The sequence below is a fragment of the Odontesthes bonariensis genome, chromosome 20, assembly GCF_027942865.1.
Source record: "Odontesthes bonariensis isolate fOdoBon6 chromosome 20, fOdoBon6.hap1, whole genome shotgun sequence".
NCBI classification, from domain to species: domain Eukaryota; kingdom Metazoa; phylum Chordata; class Actinopteri; order Atheriniformes; family Atherinopsidae; genus Odontesthes; species Odontesthes bonariensis.
Window position 1 is genome coordinate 27,800,723 of NC_134525.1, and position 22,760 is coordinate 27,823,482.

The 22,760-nt window shown below is 40.7% G+C and overlaps 1 protein-coding gene across 3 annotated transcripts in view; it reads left to right on the forward strand.

Moving 5' to 3' along the window:
- Positions 1 to 236: 236 nt before the first annotated feature.
- snx7 (sorting nexin 7) overlaps positions 237 to 22,760 on the forward strand; it is a 33,161-nt gene continuing 10,637 nt past the window's right edge. Inside the window, exons 1-9 of one of the 3 annotated variants that reach the window (XM_075452390.1) lie at positions 237 to 423; positions 6,143 to 6,328; positions 12,095 to 12,205; positions 13,460 to 13,618; positions 14,783 to 14,981; positions 16,202 to 16,401; positions 17,002 to 17,088; positions 21,996 to 22,148; positions 22,691 to 22,706. In XM_075452390.1, coding sequence (XP_075308505.1) covers positions 340 to 423; positions 6,143 to 6,328; positions 12,095 to 12,205; positions 13,460 to 13,618; positions 14,783 to 14,981; positions 16,202 to 16,401; positions 17,002 to 17,088; positions 21,996 to 22,148; positions 22,691 to 22,706 — 1,195 coding nt within the window. In that variant the 5' untranslated portion in view covers positions 237 to 339. Of the gene's footprint in view, positions 424 to 6,142; positions 6,329 to 12,094; positions 12,206 to 13,459; positions 13,619 to 14,782; positions 14,982 to 16,201; positions 16,402 to 17,001; positions 17,089 to 19,773; positions 19,829 to 21,995; positions 22,149 to 22,690; positions 22,707 to 22,760 lie in introns of those variants that run through there. The other 2 variants (XM_075452391.1, XM_075452389.1) reach the window with 2 other exon arrangements.

A 22,760-nucleotide genomic window follows, 5' to 3' on the forward strand; every position in this document is an offset into this window, starting at 1 on the left:
GCTATAACCGGCACATTTACTTTATTCAGTCCAGTGTTTAAATTTTATGTTGGTGTCAACTTCAGTCAAAAGATGAATGGAAATAATAAAGAACCGTGACAAATGATTCCACACGAACGTTGAGTCTGTCATTAGACCACATGTGTGGGGCAGTACCGTGCTGTTGTGCCTCTTCTGTTTGTATAGGCTCAGGGCTTTGATTTTGAAAATCCTCTCGGAGGAAGAGCTGACCTCATTAGTGTCTATGAGCTGCTCAGAAGTTGTGCTGGAAGTTTATCTGAGCTCTACTGACTTAATTGTGTTCATTTAATAAAACATTTTTAAAAGTTGTTGAGGGCTATGAGTGGGCTGGCGGTACATGCGGACATCTCGGGACAAATGTTGGATTTGGACGAGGACGAAGACCTGGAGGTTTTCAGTAAGGTAACGTGAAAACTCTCGTAGATACGACGAAAGCTTCGAACTCTCAGCTTTAAATAGTCTAAAAACAGCTTTTTCCTCACGTCGTGGGTCGAACCTGATTCTGACTATCCGCCTCACGGTCATTCGGAGCATAAACTGAACAAAACGTCACTTTGCTTCAGTAAGTGTAGATAGTAGTGACAGTTGGTACCACTCATTGGGAACTTGCAGAGGGAAGGAAACTGCATGCCCCGGATCAGCTGATGAGCTGACCTTAGTACACGAATTTCCTGTAGTTTTCAACGAGAGCACAGAGCAGACTTGGTCTCATCAAAGATTGTTGTTTTTGAGCTGCTTCCAAAGTGTATCACTGATGATGAAGAGCTTCTCCCATTCAATTCGACATACTTAAGCTCAACGCATATTTAACAGTCTGATCTTTTGATAAATCAGTTCAAATGTTTTGTGGGACGTTTCAGCACGGTGCTTGCTCGCTATCTCTGCGTTTTTTTTTGCTCGGTTTTTTGTCCTTCGGTGTCACTTTTCCTGAGCAACAAAGCTAAAATCTGTATCATGGAACTCTTTTTTTTTTTTTTTTACGGGAAGTTTGTGTAGAGTTGAACGAGGTGGCTTCTGCTCACGCGGCAAAAAAGACATGTAAAACGTTAGAGCAAATCAAGGTGAACAGAGTTCACCTCACCATGAAATCCGCTCTGAAAAGCAAAGACAAGCTCAAACAAACAATGGCTGATGTCTGTGCTAACTTTTTCTTAAATTCTACCCATATATGTCTCAGCCCTAATTTTGTCACCATTTGATTTTTCTTGAAAAGAAGTATGCATTTATCCAACCGAGTCTTCAAGTTTAGAAGCAGAGCTCAGTCACACGTGGAGACTTTTTTCAAATCCTCAAAACAAAATAAATTGAAACTTTTACTTTTCACTCATTATTTTTATGAGAAAACTCATATCTTTTGGGTTCGTTTTATACATGGAGCACCCTTTCAAACAAATAGCATGGTATCCAAAGTGATTTAATCAAAATGTATTATGCAAAATGTTCACTATGTGATTTAAGGTGGAGTGCCTGGCATCTGAAGCTACAAAGAAATTTTGATGGGTGCCAATCTACTGCCCGCCCAATCGATAAACCCTTTAGTTCAGTTTAAGTTGAGTCTCCTGTCACATATGAACTTTGAATGAGGTCTCAGCTTTTCACAAAATAGTTCAATCCTTTGATAAATGCTACGTTGTTTACCTGCTTGCCAGATTAAGCCAAGTATTTGACATGTCTTATTGAGATGAACAAGCAAAGCAAATCTATCAGAGTAATCAGAAGGTTTATGGGAATATCAAATAACCTGGTACATTCTTATAAAGAAGGAATTCACTGTTGAGCTTGGTGATCTTTAAAGGATTTGCAAGCTCCCTCAAGGAAACCAGTGGGGATGATTGATTAAATCTTTTCTCGATACCATCACATTAACTGACCGAGTCAATACACCCTCAAGGAGGTAAGATGGATCCTAATGAATGTAAATACAGATGGTTCACTACGAGATGCAAACCACTGGTGCCTCAACAGAAAGGTCATGTTAGACATCGCCGGAACCAGCTAAAATGAGTTTGCTAAGTTCTGGAACAAAATTCTTTAGACCGAAAAAAAACAAAGAGGAGAAGGAAAGAAAAAGCTTGAGACTTACTAACAGAGTTTACACCCTTTTAAGGATGTCATCTCATTACACGCCTGTCCTTTGCTGTGGACATGGCATAACATTATTAGTAGGGTTATAGTATAAAAGTGCCATTAAAATTGTATTTTTTTTTCCGAAGCTTGACGAGCCTCACAGCCGGTTGCCACGGTGATCAGTTATTTATAAAGATCTAGATGTTGGTGAAAACAAATTTGAATTCTTCCTAGAAGTAGACCATGTCTTGTCCATCGGACTGTGCTGCATATCTGTGCTTTTCCGCTGATCTCGACAGCTTCTGAGCTGTTGCTAAAACAAACAGGCCCGCAGGCAACACATGTATGGTTCTCTGATGTTTGCATATACAGTATCATTTGAATTTGACAACATTGTATCCATAGTGAAGAGGGCTGCGTGTCTGAATGGGTCTCGTAAATTTTACCATTAGAAATGAGATTATATGGGAAAAAAAAGTACTTTGTTTATCCCAAAGGGAAATTTTATTGTTGCAGTAAATCTTTTTTTATACCATGGTCTGGGTGAATACTCGATTCTGATTGGCTGTAGGTTAAAAAGTGTTAATTTACACCTAGGAAAGACATTCCGGTCAAATTGCCTGATGACGGTTCTAAATTATTGCGCTGACTCAAACGCTAGTTGGTAACCATGGCAACATACTCAACGTTATTTCACAGTTAATTTATCACAATGGCAAGACAGACAAAAACATGAGTGATTTTTATCATTTCTTTTTACTTTTTTGGTGAATTTGATAACTTTGAAGACTGGGATGGACTTTGATTCTTTGAAACAAAATTTCGCATCATCCTCTGCACACACACAATCATATGCACACACAAGCGGCCCTCTGAAATTATACTTTGTATCACGTAACGTAACGTTAACCATCATCTCACAAAAAAAAACCTCATGATTTTAACTCTAAAACATATTAAAGTATTAATGATTAATTGAATATTTATTTCTTTCGTAAGTGACCATGGTATAAGTGGGATAATGCCCTCTGAGATGTCCATTATCAGAAATTAATGATATTCGCGGAAGCAACCGTCCGACGCGCGTCGTCGATTCATTTCTGATAATGGACACCTCGTCGGGCATTATCGCTTACATATATAACAATCATTATAAGCTTTCATTATTGCTGCTGGCAGGAAGGACCTGCTGTATTTTTCTGTATTGCTGAGGAAGCCTCAAACTGATCACACTCACACTGTTATGAAGAGGATGGTCTGTTTTGTTCTTTATGTTCACCAGCTTGTGCAGCATTTATCTTTTTACAGGGGCTCGGGAGATCAGTTTCTTTGAGTCCCTGGCTCTGATAATGCTGCCCTAACAGATGGCTGCAAGGCAGATTGCACTCTCCACCAATGACAAACAGATGATATGCAACATTTTGGTGCAGACACTCAGGGACCTTAGCTTCCCCATGAAGTGGAATGTGATATCTTCTTTCCTGTAGACAGCCTCAATATTACATTTCCAGTCCAGTCTTCTGTCAAAGTGAACCCCCAAGCACCGTATTTCTCAATCACTTCCACCATGTCACTTACAGTGGGGAAAGTTTTTGGCTTACTCCGGGTCCTCCTAAAATCCTCAACCATTTATTTTGTTTTGTTCGTGTTTAAAATGAGATGATCGTTCATGCACTATGCCGCAAAGGGATTGACCAGTTCCCTCTCCTCAGCCTTTTGTCCATCGCTGAGGCCCCAAACAACTGCAGAGTTATCAGAGTATATCTGAAGATGACAGGATTCCAAATTATTCTAGAAGTCTGAAGTGTACAGAGTGAAGATAAATGGTGAGAGTACAGTACCCTGTGGTGCTCCAGGGCTGCTGACCACCTTCTCAGACACATAACAAAGTGTGATCTCTTTGTGAGGTAGTCAAATATCATGGCTGTTGTGGAGTTATTCACCTGCGTTTTCTGTACTTTTTTACATAGCAGTGCAGGCTGAATTGTATTAAAGATGAACTGAAACGAATGTTCATCTATCATTCAAATGAAATTTTTGTCGTTTTCTAAAACCATCAATCCAACTTGAACTAAATTTTCCAGGCATAACTTGTTAAAACGGCCATTTAAAAGTGTGAATTATGTGGCCTTTGGTGCGAAATTGGCCACGTGACCGTGACGTCATAGGGTTGACTCCCTTATTTGCTAGTATGGCTGGCTGCGAAAACAACATACATTTGATGGACCTATATCTCATAAAGGAACCAAAATTCTGATACAAACATCAGCAGGTCAAAATAACACACCTCTAACATTATGTGGAAAAACTTTCGTTGAATTTAAGCCACACAAATCGATTTAATATCTATATTGTAGAGGCTCTCTGCACCTCCCGTATGGGTAATGGAAATTAAAGAAAGTTACCATTTTCGGCACAGGATCGGCGGGCACAAAACAGCCATGCTCCTACTACACGCTGATTATTATTAAGATGTTATCAATCAAATGACACAATAGTGTATGTTTGCTGTGGTAAACTGGAAAAGATTTGAACATGCCGGTTTCGCAGATATGGCATTCTGCTGCGCTGTCTTTGACACGTTGAAACCTAACGAAGTGGCACTTTGAAATCCAGCCACTTAAAAAAAACGTATGTGATAATAACATGGTTTTAATGTAAGCTTAATAAACAATTGGGTGGATTAACGGGTCGGAGATCCTCCAGTGCGCGGCCCCATCTGCGGATCCTCACGGGTCGGCGGCAGGGAGATGGGCACCCGGCCTCAGCACGACTGACAGCAGCCATCAGTAAGAGTAATCCACGGAGCCTCGGATGTCGTAGCCGGCGCAATCACCGGAGCGACCAGACAGCAGATGGCGAGCGTTGTTGGTGGAGGGCAAAGCCAGGTGGGCTTTCAGCCGGTATATTACTCCACCTCTCTTTCCACGTCTTCTGCGACGGCTGTTGCGTGGCAACCGACCAGGTAGATGCCATAGGTAAAAGGGTACAGACGCCAAAACAGGTGGCGGTGGCTTTGTCTGATCGTTGACGTGATCGATATTATGTCCACAGAATCTCTGATTTTCAAGAGACTCAGGCGATCATAGTGATGAAAACGATAAAAACATGACAAAACACAAAAAAACCTAGCAGAGGTAGATGGCCAGCCACTCACAACGGCGCCCAATTCTAGCTGGATGTGTGTAGACCGAAGAGCAGACCGAGCAGTCCCCTGCTTCCGAGCAGCAAACACCGTAACAGGTGCAGCTATCGGCAGGCGGCAGCAGGCAGTGATACGATGCACCGTGCTCTTGTCTTTGCCTTCTCCTTGTCAGCCTCAGTTCCAGTATTTTTTAGTTTGGGAAACATGTGCAGAGAGATGCCTTCAGTGAAGCTGCTATTTTTGCAACTAACACCATTTGGCCCTCCAGCAACACAATATTTTCCACCGTGCTTTGATGTCTTAGCCATAGATGCCGCCATTACAGTTAGACGACTAGAACTTCTGTGTCAACCCTATGACGTCACGCATAAAAAAATGAATTCGCACAAAAAGACAAAATGTGGCTCCTTTTGAGCCCGTTTTAACATGACTTCCCGGATAAATTATTATCCAGACAATATCTCATTTTAATCGCAAGGCTTGGAACCTTTAGAATCAGCAGCAAAAACTGTGAAATTCCAACAATTAAAATTTGTTTCATAAGTCCTTTAAAAGCACTGGAGAAATCAAAATGCGTGATCCTCACTGTGCTTCCTGCTTTGTCCAGATGAGAGTGTGGTCGCAAGCAGATGATGGAATTAGATTAAATTTGACAATTGGATGATGATATAATAAAGCGTTCTAATTTCGCTGTAAAGGGGAAAAAAGCCATTGGATAATGCTGTCAGCTTAAACTCCTTGTAAAATATATATTTACTAACCTTGCCTGTATTATATTCTCAGTGCAACAAAAATATACAGTGTTACAGCGTTATTGAAATGTGTTACATGGATAAAAATGCACGTTCTTTGAAATTTGGTAAACTAGAATCTTAAGGTGGTAACAGTGGTATTTTTTCATTGGTCCAGAAAACCTCCCTGGCAGATGGAAGCCCTATGCCCAACTCTCCCAGCTCCATGGTCAACCAGTACAGTCTGGAGGATGAAGCGGGGCAGCAGGATGGCAACACTAAAGACATCTTCATCACCGTCGACAACCCTGAAAGCCATATCACTGCTATCGAGACCTTTATCTTGTACAGAGTTTCCACCAAGGTAAGGAAGTGCATCTTTCTACTTACAAAAAGTCAGTCAGAAGTCAATTGCTAATTGGGGTCCAAATTTTCTAAAGCATCAGAATCCTACGCCTACCGAAGAAGCGGAGCCTTGTGCTTGCATTTTGTTATAGGAAGCTGAGACCTCTGTGAGAAAACATTCTGTTGCTTATGTCTTTCTGTTGTTCTTAACTCATATGGGTGGCATTTATTTTCAGATGGTTAGATTTATTTTATCAGAGCCAAAAAGCAGGTTAGATATGTTCTCATAGTCTTAATAAGACATCTTTCAGAACTGGTTTCAGACCAGTTTCAGCATGTGTCTGAAAGTAGGGTTTATCAGGGAGTGGGGCATGTAAGGGCTGGCTCAAACATACAATGTAAGTACCATCTATTCGATGCTCTATGTATGTGAATCACAATTTCTTCTGTTCAACCGAGTTGATTATATTTAACAGTAAATATCCTGTGTTGTAATAGAATTGGCACTGCAGTTTCCTGCTTTTTAGACGATGACTGAGAAACTGTTGCTACGGCTAAGATTAGTTGCCGACAGCTTCCTTCACATTTGCTGCACAGTCGGAAAATGATGAGTGATGAACGGGTGTTTTAATGTCACAGTTCGGCCACAAAATTAGAAGATTCACATTTGAAGTAGGTCAGTTTACACAGTCTTTTTAATGTCTGGTAAGCAAAACTGTTAAAGCATCAATGGAGGTGCACATGGGTCTGAGAAAAAAACCATGGAAGGCAGCGGGCCCAGATAACACAGGGCTCCAGACTAACTTTTTACACTGGTTGCACTGGTGCGCCTAACTTTTTTTCTTAGGTGCAACAGCACAAAAGTTAGGTGCACCCAAATTTTCAAACGCATTGCATTTAACACTGCAGTTTTACAGGTTCACTTTATTTATTTATTTATTTTAAAATCGCTGTCCATATATGTCTATTAACTAGCAATCTGGTCAAAATAAAGTTCTTTATTTGAAGCACAATTCTACAAACTTACTGAACTTAACTTACTGAAAAAGTGTTGGTGCTTAAAGCTGCGGTCGGCAACTTTTTTTTAGTCATATTAGCTTGAACTGTCATGGGATTCTGGAAGTAGAATATTAAATAGGCTGTTTAGGAAAAATAACGAAATCTGTAGCTCCCTCTGAAGCCTGTAATCATGCTTGCAAAAATCAAGCGCTCCCGGCTGTTTTTAACCAATCAAGTTAGGGTGGAGGAATCCTACCTGTCAATCACAGCTTGTACACACGCTGCTGAGCGTGAGTCTGCCCCAGCTTGTGTGCGCTCACACTGGTGTGAACTCACGTGCACAACCTCGTCCACAGAGGGGGAGGGGTTTGGGGGGCGATTCGGAGCTTGTTAGAGGTTGGGGGAGGGACCTGAAAGTTGTATCAGTTCGAATTTTCCGACTTTAGACTCGCAATTTTGAAAACCTGCCGACTGCAGCTTTAAAGTGCTTCACTGGCCTGAAATTTAAACTTAAAATATCTCAAGATAAATTAAATAAAAATAAAATCTAAATTGCAAGTGTTTTAAGGGCTTCCAATTGAACATCTCATGGCTCAATGTCTTATGGACTATCCTCCATTGCAGTCACATGCCCCTCGGATGGCCAACTCCTGTAGTTGGGTTAACTATATATATATATATATATATATATATATCAGTATATTCACCGGTCTTCCTCTCCTCAAGATACGGCAGTACAGAATGACGCATTCCTGAACGATCAGTAATGCCATGTACTCACTGTTCGCAATTAGCACAGACGTCTTTTTTTTCAATGTATCTGTGATGACTCCTATAAATTTTGCGCACGCGACATCATTGCTGTACAGACGGGTTTATGTTCAAGCCAATTTTCTTCTGAAGAATTATTTCGGACTTGAACTTAGTGAAGGGAACTTTTGCAATATGGTCGGCAACTCTGTTTGCTGCTGCCTGCCGCTGAAAGGCAGCGGGGAGAGGGGACACTGAGCAGGTAATGTGTTTCATAGATGCGTTGTGCTTTTTCAGCGTTTCAATTCGAAATGTATTAGAACCAGTCACAAATTCACTATTGCCACACTTTACAGTAAATGCAGTGCATTATATTATCGGCTTTACTGTATTTTAGCCAGGTAAACTGGTCAAGCCACTCTCTTAGAAATGTATACACTTTTCCCCTTTTAATTTCAGTTGGTTCTGGCTCGGAGTCGATCGTATGTGGCTCATTATCTGATGCTAGCTCTGGATGCTAGCTCATTATCTGATGCTAGCTCATTATCTGATGCTAGCTCCGGATGCTAGCTCTGGACCTGGGCTTGACATAACGTGGGAGGTTGATGGCTCTGTGTCAGAACATTGGTTGTGGCTATTTTCGGACGTATCAGGCCTTAACTTAACCAAAAAGTTGTCAATCGTTCTTTTCATCTTATCACCTGCGGCTACATCCACTGTTTATCTGACGAGCCGAGGTTCATCACCTCTCTGTCTGACTAGCAAGCACGTGTTCAAACGTACACGGGCCAGTCAGAGGGGGGTCCCGCCCTTCACTATCTCTGATTGGTTTAGACCACGATATGGGTCTAACGTGTGTCTGTTATTGAACCACAGGGAGACTTTCAGAGTCGCGTAGACTTTTTTTTTCCCTCGAACGGGTGGTTGCACCTGTGCAACCTGAGATTTTTTTTTAGGCGCACCATTGAGAAAATAGGTCGCATGTGCGACCAAATTGGTCGCACTCTGGAGCCCTGTAACATCTCTGGGTGGGCATTGAGGATGTGCGCATCAGAGCTGACTGATGCGTTTGTTGACATCTTTAGTCTGTCCCTGGCTTGGACAGACGGACACTGGGGTCCATCTGCTTCCAGTCCACCCCCATTGTGCCCCAAAAGAAAAACACATAGTAAAAAACATAGTTCAGCATTCATCACAGTCATACCACACAAGCTGTCCCAAAAACAGGGCCGTTTCTAGCTTTCTGGGGGCCCTAAGCAAGATACCGTTTGGGGGCCCCTAGTTTGTCAAACTACAATGAAGAGATTCTTAACCATTTAGATGGAACACTAAGATCTATTACACTTTATGAGCAAAACAGGCTAGAGTTTAAATTAAGCATCTTAAGTTGAACCACTCAGACAAGTTAAACTAATAAGAATATATAATACAAAGAAAACAATAAATAAAGTTTTTGAGTTTTTTTAAATATTAAACTATAATGTACAGCGTCCCTTTAAAGATTGTACCCAATTACAAAGTAGATAGATACTTTATTGATCCCGAAGGAAATTTAAACATCCAGTAGCAAGACATAAAGCAATAAAAAATGTTTATACAATTATAAACACTTTAAAAGCAATCTAAGAATTTAAAAAACCATTTAAAAAAAACAGTTTAAAAATCTAAAGTGACCAGTGAAATACAGAAGCGCCATCACTTAAAGCTGTTGTACATCCTGATGGCCAGAGGAACAAAAGAGTTTTTGAAGTTGTCACTTTTAAGAAGTTTCTGCATTTATCTACACAATGTACTAGTTAAAGTAATAAAACTAAGAATAATGATCCAATGCTAAAATATTCTAAAATAATCAACAGGATGCCTAATATTTGTATATCACTTAAAAAACTAACAGTAGAACACTTCTAATTAGAGGCCTATAAATAACACACCAAACTTAGTAAATTAATCCTAAGTAATGCCAAAATCGTGTCAAATACCTGAGAGACAACTTCCACTGAGCAATGACAGAGCAGGACAACAACATGCCTCCCTCCCTGCTAGAATCTGAATAAACGGGTCTGGAGTCAGTCAGTCATTCCCGTGGCAGGACTGACTGTTCATTCACGTGTGACATACTCATCTTATATATAGAATAGAATAGAATAGAACTACTTTATTCATCCCAGCTGGGAAATTGTTTTGCAGTAGCAGCGTACAGACAGTAAAAATAAGAATAAGAATAGAAATAAAATAAATAAAATAAAAATATATGTACATCAAAGTGCAACAATGCAGTTGTGCGGTTATGCAGTTATGGTATTGAGATACCATAATGACACTTAACTATTATTGTACAGGGTGATGGCATGTGGCAGGAAAGATTTCCTGTATCTGTCCCTTCGACAGCGGAGCTGAAGCATATAAGCAAACTTTCATGAGGCAAACACTGAAGCCGAGTTTATAACGAACAAATCCCAGCCAGCTACATAACATTTATCCGAGGCTAGCTCGCAGGACAAATAAACACAAAAAACGTCCCACCTCCAGCTATCCAGCCCACATCACCCAACACATGGCTTACCTTTATTCTCGGGCCGTTTTTCTTCCTCCGTTTTTCCGTGCCACTAATATAACTTCTTTATGATGCCATTAGGGCGTTTGTCTTGTTAACTTTTCTCGCTTTTTAGGGGAATGATGGGTAGATGTCAATCATTCCCGTCACACCTGTTGGCGGCCTGCTACGCCACTCAACGTGTGACAGTGCTGTACTTTACACAAACTCTACACACGGTCGCCAGCATTTAGTAGATTTTGTTCATAACTCCAAACTTTTCGTCAAATCCAATCGCTAACCAAGCCTAGGTTGCTGACTTAGCTGGCAGCAATATCACTGAACGTTAGGTTAGCAAAACAATTACACCAAAAACGCGAACTTACCAGCAAGGGATGCACGAGCGTCGTATAGATAAGGTAAACGCATCTAATTTGCCCGAATCGAGTAATAGGGCACACAGTTAAGAAAAACGCTGGGCCTGTTCATGACTAATTTATATAATTTCTTTAATGTAATAATATAATAACTATCATGAAATTTTTTTAACAACCTTAATTTTGGGGGCCCCCGCCAGGTACTTGGGGCCCTACGCGCTCTGCGTACTCTGCATATGCGGAGCGGTGGGCCTGCCCAAAAACTCCTCACCCTGACACCTTCCATCCGCAACTGGATGCTGAACTTCCTGTCACAGTCCCCAGACAGTCAGAATCTGACATTGTGTCTCTAAAAAAAAATCCTCCTTAGGAGTGAGTGTGTGTATGGTTGTTTGTCTCGTTTGCCTCTGTGTGGCCCTGTGATGGACTGGCGGCCTGTCCAGGGTGTACCCCGATGATCGCTGGTACAGGCTCCAGCCCCCCGCGATCCGACCGACGGATTCAGCGGGTATAGAAAATTGATGGATGGATTATGGTTTGTAACTGGGGCAACAGGTTTACACTGTGCACAAAGTGGAGTAGGGTGATGGCATGAAAAGCTGCTGTTGTACAAAGGTTGTCATGTTTCATTATGGCCCAGCTGTGTGGAAAACCGGTAGATGTAATATTTGGAGAAAGTAGCTCTGAGCTTTGATTTGTGCCCTCAGCTTTGCACGCTTCAGTGAGTCCTGTGTGAGGATTTGCTGTAATCTCCGTGTTAGTAAGTGTACCTACTTCTTTATTGCCATGTGGCCCAAAGAAGAGTCGTGAGGAAGGCCTCTGAAACATTACAAATCGATATCAAATAAAATGACAAACGGATGCAGCTTAGCAAAACGTGGGGGAGAAGAAGCGGTCTCATGCTGAGTGACGCCCGTCAAACTCTGTTCAGGCTGTATTTTAAATGTTTCAGTTGAACATCATGACTGTTTTTATGCTCTTCACTTTATTGAAATTCCTTAAAGATTCCAGGTATTTCGATATATACGAATCTTGTACATCTGCTTTTGCAAATCGTTTAGCATCTGTTAACACACTGATTTCAAGCCTCATGGTGAGAGTACTTATTTGGAACCTCTTTCTCCAGACCACACGGAGCGAGTTCGACTCCAGCGAGTATGAGGTACGTCGGCGCTACCAGGACTTCCTGTGGCTCCGAAGCAGACTTGAAGAAAACTACCCAACACTAATTGTCCATGTATGTACACCACTTAAAGCAATACTCCGGAGTAGATTCAACCTGGGGTCATTTGAACCGTGATATCCAGCCAAGTTGCCCACCCGCAGTTTTTTCGATATTGGCTGAACATCAGCTGAGTTACTGAGTTATCCCGAATAGCTTCGTACAAGGGTTAATGGATCCTGGCAGTATCTCCAAAATTACCACACTAAAATCACATGCCATGACACCAAACTTCTACAGTAGTACAAATATGGTCTGTACTCACAAAACGATGCATTTGGAAGTTTGAAAATAGTCCAGGAGTTTATTATTATCAACACAAGCTTGATAGCTTTTCTGCTGCTAAAGCTGCGTTGACGTCACTTCTGGGAGCTGGGAGCTTCAAAGTAAGATGAAGGTTGATCTACTACTGTAGACAACAAAGCAAGGCTGCTCAATTTCTCCATTGATAAAATAATTTCACAACTCTACAACTTAAAAATTCATAAAAAAAAACATGTAGAATATAGCATATACTTTGTTGTCTACAGTAGTAGATCAACCTTCATCGTACTTTGAAGCTCCCAGAAGTGACGTCGACGCAGCTTTAGCAGCAGAAAAGCTATCAGGCTTGTGTTGATAATAATAAACTCCTGGACTATTTTCAAACTTCCAAATGCATCGTTTTGTGAGTACAGACCATATTTGTACTACTGTAGAAGTTTGGTGTTATGGCATGTGATTTTAGTGTGGTAATTTTGGAGATACTGCCAGAATCCATTAACCCTTGTACGAAGCTATTCGGGATAACTCAGTAACTCAGCTGATGTTCAGCCAATATCGAAAAAACTGCGGGTGGGCTACTTGGCTGGATATCACGGTTCAAATGACCCCAGGTTGAATCTACTCCGGAGTATCGCTTTAATCTACTGAGTGCATTTCTGTGCTGTGGTACCAGACCAGAGTATAGTCTCTTCTTGCAGGGAGTCTAATTAGAGCCATTATTTTTTTCCTTGCAGTACTTCTTATAAATACCACGTGTATTAAAATTCATTATGCCTGAAAATAAGGGTTGGAGGAAAAAATATGAAATTATATATTATTAAGCATGAAAAATGTTTTGAAAGTCCTTACAAATGAAAGAATTTGATTGAGGTCGCTTGTGTTTTAAGTGCTTAGTGCTGCTCCATCTGATTTGTACTAGTGGTGTGTTGGCACATTGAACTGCGCTAACATCACAAACTTGTTGAGTTGCCTGAGTTCTAAGTTTTTATGTTGCTGTGGCCGCAGCCTCTCCCTGAGAAGTTTGTCATGAAGGGCATGGTGGAGCGCTTTAACGACGACTTTATCGAGACCAGGAAGAAAGCCCTGCACCGCTTTCTCAACAGGATCAGCGAGCATCCCATCCTGTCCTACAGCCAACACTTCAAAGTCTTTCTCACTGCGCAGGTGTCGTCCTCACACTGAGACACACACACACACACACACACACACACAGAAGCATCCTAAGCGATCCAGAAAATTCAGACTTGGAACACGCACGGCTGACATTTTGTCACTCAGCTGATTACAACACACTGGCTAGCTGTGCCACCTCCATTTAGTTTGTGTGAATTGCCAAAGAGAAACAGCAGCTTAACAACCTGTTTTTTGTACCTACTATATACATGATTGACTGTGACTGTCCACTGGACTTCACAGGGCAAACACACACATACACACACACACCCCTTTGAACACAAACCTCACAAAGATAGTATCTCACTTAGTTTATAATCCTGTTTTTAAAACTGACAGTGTTTAGTGCTGCAGACCTTGTGACCCAACACATTTGTTCATATTTCCCACTAACTTCCTGTACTGGTCATCTGCATATTGTACGTTGCGAATGCATCATTATGTTTAGTAAGGATTTACACAACTGCTTATGTCACACAGCCATTATACACACATAAATGTGTAATTATCTCTGGCTACCAGCACAACATTTCTTCATATGAATAGACAAAAAAAAAAACGGGAAAAAAAGTTAAATGGCCATTGTGTTTGGGCCCTCAGGTGGCACAACATCAAAACGGCTACAATTCTGTTTTGGAAATCACAGCATGAGCCATGGGACACTATAGAAAATCATCAGTGAGCACAGCCGGTCATGTATTCACAAAAACACGTGGAAAGTACTATGCAACGGAAACACTATATATAACAAAGACTCACCCAAGGGCTTGAGAAGCCATCCTATGGTCTGACAAATCAAAATGTTGAATTTCTAAACTATAAAAAGGCTAATCTGCTCAGTATCAGTATCTACTTACTCCCAGCTGTGTATTGAGAGAACTTTGGGTGCATTGTGAACTGAATAAATGTTCCTTATTAAAAGAAGACATAATGGAACTCATTGGTAAACAAAAATAGTCTCTCAGTTTCAACATTGGAAATATTGTATACAATTTACTTATACAATTTATGTCTCATTGTATATAAATTATTGATATATATTTTGATATTTGATATATTCATGTCATTTTACTGTACATCATTTGCATGTGCACTATAAGATGGGTCAGTTCTGAAGCCACTTATAATTGAAGCCTTGATGATGCGGTCCTGCAGGATCTGGCGTCTCACCGGAAACAGGGTCCTGGCTTCCTGAGCAGGATGGGGGACACGATGAGGGCCATGGCCAACTCAGTACGAGGCCTGAAGAGCCGGCCAGAGGAGTTCACTCTCATGCAAGAGTATGTGGAGAACTTCAGTAACAAAATCTGTGCTGTGGACAAAATCACCCAGAGGATCATCAAGGAACAGAGAGGTACCGCAACGGCTGTCAGATTTTTTTCTCTTATAGAAAATGTTAACAATACATGCTGTGACTCTAGAGATGGTGTTTCCTTACGGGTCCTTTTAATTTGTCTTGTGCCTCAAGGGTCAGCGCTTGGTTCAACCAACTTAGCTGTGTACATGTCGCTTATTGGCTAAAAGATTGTGATGCTGAGTTTTAGGTTGTGATCTATTCAGACACAGTCCATTATGGTCCATTATGATACTATTATGCAATGGTCCATAGATGGCAAAACCAGAGAAACTTGCAAAATCATTATTGTACTTCAAAAGTTTCTTACTTCATGCTTCTCCATCCATCTTCATCCCTTATCCGAGTTCGGGTTGCCGTGGCAACAGGTCCAAGAGAGAAACCCAGTGATTCTGTTGGTTCCTCTTCTCTGACCTCTGTCTGAAGCAGCTCCTTGTGTGTCCACCTTAGCATCTAGAATGTCTCTGAAGGTTTTGTACAGTATAAGCAACTTGTCTCACATTTAGAGGCCAAGTTTGAAACAAAAAAGAAGAGATACATCTATCCATAAATAGCTTTTCCCTTTAATTATCCAGTTATATGTGGAATTCTACACTTTAAGCCTGTATTTATTAAATAAATGCAACTGGAAATGATTTGGAAATGGTTAGAACAACAAATTTTTCCAGTTTCCAATTGCTTACAATATACTTTACAATTAATTATTGTATTATTTCAACCGATGGGCGACCTCTCCAGGGTGTACCCCGCTTCTCGCCCATTGACAGCTGGGATAGGCTCCAGTTCCTCCGCAACCCTGAGTTGGATTAAGCGGGTGTAGAAAATGGATTTGTTTATTATATTTTATTGTTATTATATTATAAATGCATGTAAACATGTTAGTTGCACCAAAATCAAGTTTCTCAAAATTGGGCAAGCTCGTGATAAACTGACCGTTAGAGCATCATGAAGCCATTCCACACTGTTTTGTTTAACTCAGACTAATATTTACTTTAGACTAAAGCAAGTTCCTCATCACTTACAATGAAATCACTTTTAAAGCAACCAATAACCCGGTAAGTGTACATATAAGCACGTGCTTGTTTCGTTAGACAAAATAAATAATAATAATGTTGGCATTCTTTTAATTCTTTGATGAATAAATTCCTTTAATATCTATCCGACTCTGACCCAGCTGACTCATGCAGGGTTTGATCCATTGCGTCATTCTGTGCTTCCAGAGTACTTGGATGAGCTGAATCAGTACAACCCAACCTACTCCCAATGGGCCGAGTCAGAGGAAAATCTAGCAGAACCGCTAAAGGGAGTTGCCGGCTGCATGGAGCGGTGCAGTAAGGAAACGGAGGAACGGATCCAGCACCTGTCTGAGGGCCTGGTCCCCACCCTGCATGAGTATGTCCTCTGTGCTGACACTCTGAAGGTGAGGCTCACAGCTGACAGCTGACCTCCACACCTTTGTGTTGAGTTGATGCAGGCAGGAGAAGCGAGTGGAGGACAAGCAGCGGGATATCTATGCATTCTTTCCATCAGCCAGTGCTGTTTCTACTTGTTCTGGCTGTTTGGACTTCTTTTCAAGTTTGGATGTGTGTGTGTGGTGTGTGTACGCATACCAATCCTCTTTCGTAGTTTAGTTACAACACATTAACTCAATATTGACAAAAAAGCATTGTTTTATGTCTGTGACATACATTTATCAGAATCTTCTAGGCCATGGAACCTTATTTGCGAGCAGCTTTAACCACATTAAGTGAAGTGAGTTTTGAATTATTAGAATTTGATTTCCATGAAAGGGTGAGAACCTTAAGCAGGAACACTTCTTTCCGTTGATTCTTTTCCGCTCCACAGACAGAGAGGTTTGAATGATTTTACCAGGCGTTCATGTTGATGTGTCTTTAAGCTTTCTACCAAAGGGAAAATTGCACCAGTTGATTGTTCAGAGATATGCAGCCCTCCTTAAGATGTCTGGAAAATTGGCCAATGCAAATTTTATGAATCGCAACTTTGAACTTGTTTGCCCTAGGCTGTGTTGAGACGGAGAGACAACATTCAGGCTGAGTATGAAGCAAAGAATGAAGCCCTGGCATCCAGAAAGACCGACCAAGAAATAGTAAGTATTGTTTTACATCCACTCGTATGGATGGACAGATACACACTCACTTATCTGTTTCCTCGATCTGTTTGTGTGTCCTCCAGTAATCTGTCGTGATTAGGTGTAATAAAAGGAAGAAGTATGAAGTGGGGTCTCTCGGCGACCCTCGCCTCATATTGTGAAGGTGTAAGGGCTCCCTGAGAGGATTATCTAAATACCCAGGCTTGTCAGCTAGAAGTCGGTCCACAGTTCAGTTGGAATAAGAGCTGTCAGTACTATTTCATACCGTAAGCCTGGAACAATGAAGGCTCCTATATGTTTTTTAGATGATAACTTGCTTCACAATGCGGAAAAAAAAAGGGCACGCCAAGGACAGAGCTATTTTTATACACATTACTCGAAGCTGTTTTGCACTTGATTTGCAGGTGTGTACCCACCCCCCACTCCCGTCACACAGCCAATATCACTGTTAGGTTTTAATTATAAAGTCAGCCTGAGATTTTCCCCCCGCAGACTTAAAGTATTTCTACTTTAATTAGCTATGTGTGTGGGGTGGGTGTGTGTGTGTTTGTGTAGGAGAGACGCAGAGAGCGAGAATCGACCAGCTTTAATTCAGTCCCCCAGCTTCTGATGCATATCAACCTATTTTTGTATTTAATTGATCTGCAGTACTGAGAAGGGAAATGTCAAATTGACACCTTTATTACTGTTTCCATCAGGGTTTTGCTGTTGGAGGAATGTGGACACCCTCTGAGCTGAATGAGAGGATTTATTATAAAGATCTTGATAATTAATGTTTCAGGCAGAATGATGTTGATCTGTAAGAAATAATTAGAGGAATAGGAAAGCTGTTTGCATTTCCAGATAAGGGCTTGTGATGCAAAGTTAATAGTAATTCTGCTGTTTTGACCCTCTAGACTGATTGTGATCATCATTGAATAACTCAACAACACTTCTTAATGATAGCCAGTTAAAGACAGTATCTAGGACCATTTGTTAAAAAATACTTGGTTTTCTGATACACCAACCACAGAAAAGCTATGACAAACACTCAGTAAACGCACACAGTAGTGTGAACACAAGTTCCCATACAGGTACATCATGCCTGCGCCACCATGCTTTTGCGAGTATACAGGCATGGGAGCAAAATCATGTTTTTGACTGAAGTACAGTATGTACACTTAATGGGTAATTGGTTTCTGTTTACTTCTGAAGGAGATTTCACTGTTGGTGATTGGGAACTAAATCAACAGTGCTCACTCTAGTCTAAATTAAATATTGGTCTGAGTTAAACAAAAAAGAGGGCATCCAAAATGCTTTTGGTTTTCAGCATGGAATTTTTTCATTTCCTCAACAGACGGTAGAAGCTGAGCTGTAGGAGTGGCAGAGACATTACCTGACAGTGGGAATTTGGTTTAAAAAAAAAGAAAAAGGCACTTCTTTCCTTAGAATGAATTTCTTCCCTTGGTTTCTCTCCCTCAGACTAATAACGCCGTAGTGGAGGGGAACTATCGTGGCAAAGTTTTTCTTTACTGGCAGTATGACCAGGGGGGATTATTATACAGACCCCTAACTCTTAAACCGTACATGAGATGCATGATGTTTAAGGACAGACTTGGAAAATAAATGTGACTGAAATCTGGAGTTTGTTCAACTTTTTGAACCAGCTTCAAAACAGTTCCAAACAGTTCAGCTATTAAGTTTGGTGACAGTAGGTTGTTTCGTTTTCATCTGATGTTGGTTTCTGTCCAATGCACATCCAAGCAGACCTTCTTTTAGACTTATTCATTTATGATTCCCTCTTGATATACAGAACAGGTCTTTTATGCCATGACCAACAAATAGCTGACTGGAATTGTAGTTTTAGACCTGGTCCCTATGGTTGTCAGCTCAGATAACACCGAGGCATGACTCATCTAATTAGTTTAAGTAAAATGTGGAAGGCACACATCAGGCATGATTGTTGCAGTGCATGTGTCACAGCATCACCATCAGTTTATATTTCTATCAAATATGGATTACAGTCGAGCAAAGATATGAACACTCATTCAAAAGTTTCAGCAATGGGAAGTAATGAAGAACTGCACTGATCAATAAGATATGGCCAATGACCTTTGCTGGAGAGCAGGGTGTCATTGAGTCAGTCTTCAGCAGAAGCAGCCAGAAGGAGGCACTGTTGCTCAGATTTAGCACGCAGTCGGGTTTCAGTTTCATATTTTTCTTAAAGGGATAGTTCGCCTCTTTTGACATGAAGCTGTATTACATCCCATATTAGCAATATCGTTTATGAACATTGACTTACCCCCCACTGCGTCCTGTGAGCCGAGTTCCAGCCTCGGTTTGGCGTTGACGAAGGTAGTCCTGTCAAAAGAGGCGAACTATCCCTTTAAAAGACCATTACAGTAATCGAGTCTACTGGAGATGAATGCATGGATGAGTTTCTCCTGGTCTTTTTGGGAGAGGAAACCTTTAATTCTATTGATGTTTCTGAGATGGTAAAAAGCTGCCTTGGTGACAGCTTTGATGTGGCTGCTGAAAGTCAGATCTGAGTCTATCAACACTCCGAGGTTACGAACTTGGTCAGTGATTGTAAGGGGCTGAGTCTCAAGATATTTACCAATGCTGACCCTCTTCTCTTTGCTACCAAACAGAATGATCTCAGTTTTGTCTTCATTTAATTGTAGAAAATTCTCTCTCATCCAGGTGTGTACTTCCTCCAGACACTGACACAGTACGTCTGCTGGACTGCAGTCGTCAGGTGACAGAGAAACATAAAGTTGTGTATCGTCTGCATAACTGTGATAATTGATGTTAAAGTTCTGTAATATCTGACCCAAAGGGAGCATATACAAGTTAAACAAAAGAGGTCCAAGAATTGACCCCTGGGGGACTCCACAAGTCATGGCGATTCGCCACTCGCCATTAAACAGACTGATAGAGGTCAGAGGAAACAAAAAAATGCAGCAAACGATTTGGGGGCTCACACAAAAGCATCAAAGGTTATGTTGTAACATGGGGCCTCTCTGCAACCTCTGGGGTACCTGGTTCATTTTGAGCCCCTTTTCTAGATTTTTTTGAGTCCCTGTGTTTAGTTTATTCAGCAAAGATTTCTCATTTGAGTTCTGTTCCATATAAATAAATGTTTGCCACACTCAGGTTTAAAAGGCCTTAAAAAGGCACCCCGTCACAATGATACTGATTGCATTGTATTGTTTTATTACTTGGTATTATAAATATAAAAAAGTCACAATAAAAATATAAAAAAAAAAAAAAAAAATGTGGACCATTGTACTTGTAACCCATTTAATCTCAGTGTTTATGATCAAATACAGAATATTATTGATAATTAGACTCATAAATACACTTGTAGGACTTCTTACCACAACCCCCAACACACACACACACGCACACACACACCACTCTGTATGATATTCAGGCACAGCCTGAACATGATGCCTAGATCAATATCATAGCAGTAACAAGCTAGCTGCTGAGATGCCCCCGTGTTTGTGTGTGTATGCATGCTGTGTATAAACCCGAGTTAAGTCATGCTTTGTTTATGGAACTTGAGTAAATGCCATCTTTCAGACTAAATGTCAGACGGCTAATCCCTGCACAGCCTCAGTGAATTCAGCTGTATCCAACAGCATGAACACATCTGATTATCTCTGCACCCTGGGCTCTTTTTTTATTCTTTCTCTTGATAATTAGTGTTGCATCCAGTAAGAGTTTTGATTTATTGGGTAATCAGTTGGATTCATGCAGCAATTCGCAAGCTATTCAATATTATTTAATGTGCAGTGCTACTCTAATAATTATGAGGCTACTAATGGATATTTTTATTATATGTGAACTCATGTGAGCTGGTTTTCTTAGTGATGGGGATCTCAAGAATCTTGTCAGACTTGTGCCTCATCGAGGATGACTTTATTGGGGTTTTTTGCTGTTCATTAGTCTTCTTGTTGAGCTTTGCTCCAGTCCACATAGGGAATGCATATTTAGTATCTTCCTCCTCTGTTGCCTGGCATCATTTGTCAAATTATGTCCCCTATCAGAGCAGGGTGCCACATCAGCAGCGTTCTTCAAGGCTTAATGTGAAGTAAGCTTTACAAAGTAAATATATGAATGAATGAATACTATAATAATGGAACAACCAACAGAGAACGCACGGTGGGGAAACATTATAATTATTCTGCTCGATGGGACAGCAGTTTCCCTCTGATAGACCATTTTGGAAAATCTTTAGAGTACGAGCTATTAAAAAAAAAAAAGACTGTAAGTGGAACTTTAATTCACACGTTTTTTGATGAAAGTGTCCCCCCCCTGATCAGGAACATCATCGGTATTCAAAGCTGATAATTGTTGGTAAGAACAGAATGCGGAACAATAATCTCACTTGTGGAATGAAGTGCATGACTCAAACTCAACGTGATGAAAAACACAATTGTAACTAAATGCTGACTTTTCAACTGAGAACACCTCAAATCAAATCACTCACACTACACAGTTTGGTTAGACTTTGCTGTTCTGTTGGATGGTAACTCTTATTAAACAGGGTCTCTCTTTCCATCCATTCTCTATGTATGCAATTCTGATTTTCTCTACATTCATGTCCCCTCTACATCTGTATGAGGCCAAACAATGTCAAAGTTATTTTGTAGGTATTCTTAACGTTACATCCTGTTATTTATAAACCTCAATTTTTTTTATCTTTTGACTTGAACAAAATCTTTATCCCACCTGTCACCGTAACAGCAAAAATTCCAATGATGTCCCCCGAGTTTGTATTAAAAAAGCTACAATATTTCATTTGTTTCGTTAGTATTATTTTATTATTTTCATTTATTTAAGATTTGTTTGACTAAACTCAAGTACGATGCCTGCTCTGGCAATATTTAGTGATGCTTTGTGTGCTTGGTTTGCAGCTGCAGGAGGAGGTGGATGATCTGGCTGACCGGGTGGAGCTGGCCAACAACTCCTTGCAAGGAGACTGGTCCCAATGGAAGAACGGCATGAGAATTGATCTCCGATCAGCGTTTGTTACTACTGCAGAGAGGAATATTGAGTATTATGAGAAGGTGAGCTCAAGATTCATATTAAAGAATAAGGAATGCTGTGAGGAAGGTTAAAGCTCTGCCCGAAGACTTATGTAATGGGTACTGAATAGCCTTCTTCTGGTTCTATGAATCCCTTTCCACCAAGCATCTATGAACTTTGTCTCGCTATTAGAAATTTTTATAAATTCACCAACTGATTGACTTTTGGTCAGTCGGACCAGAACTGGTAACCAGCTGATCGGTCTCATATTTATGACCTAAATGTGCATTGACACAGCATTACATGACAGTGACCGCCACAGAAAGATGTTATCATCACAGTAAATCTTCAGTGTGAGTGAAGAAGACTCACAACAGCAGAAGAGTTATTTGTAACAACTGTTAACACGATAACCCTGCTAAAAAGAAAATCAAAATTTAAAGACTGCAGACAGGGGAAAATTGACAGAAACAAAAGCTTGTGAGAACACAGTCTCTTACAAACCAGCAGATCCTGCTGTCTGTCATGTACGGATATTCATCACTTTCCATTAATCTTAACCTTTTCTCTATCATCATGTCAGCCTTCAGCTTTTACACGTAAGTAAGCAAGTGGCAGCAACTAACACCAAGCTCTAGTAGTCTCCTATGCAA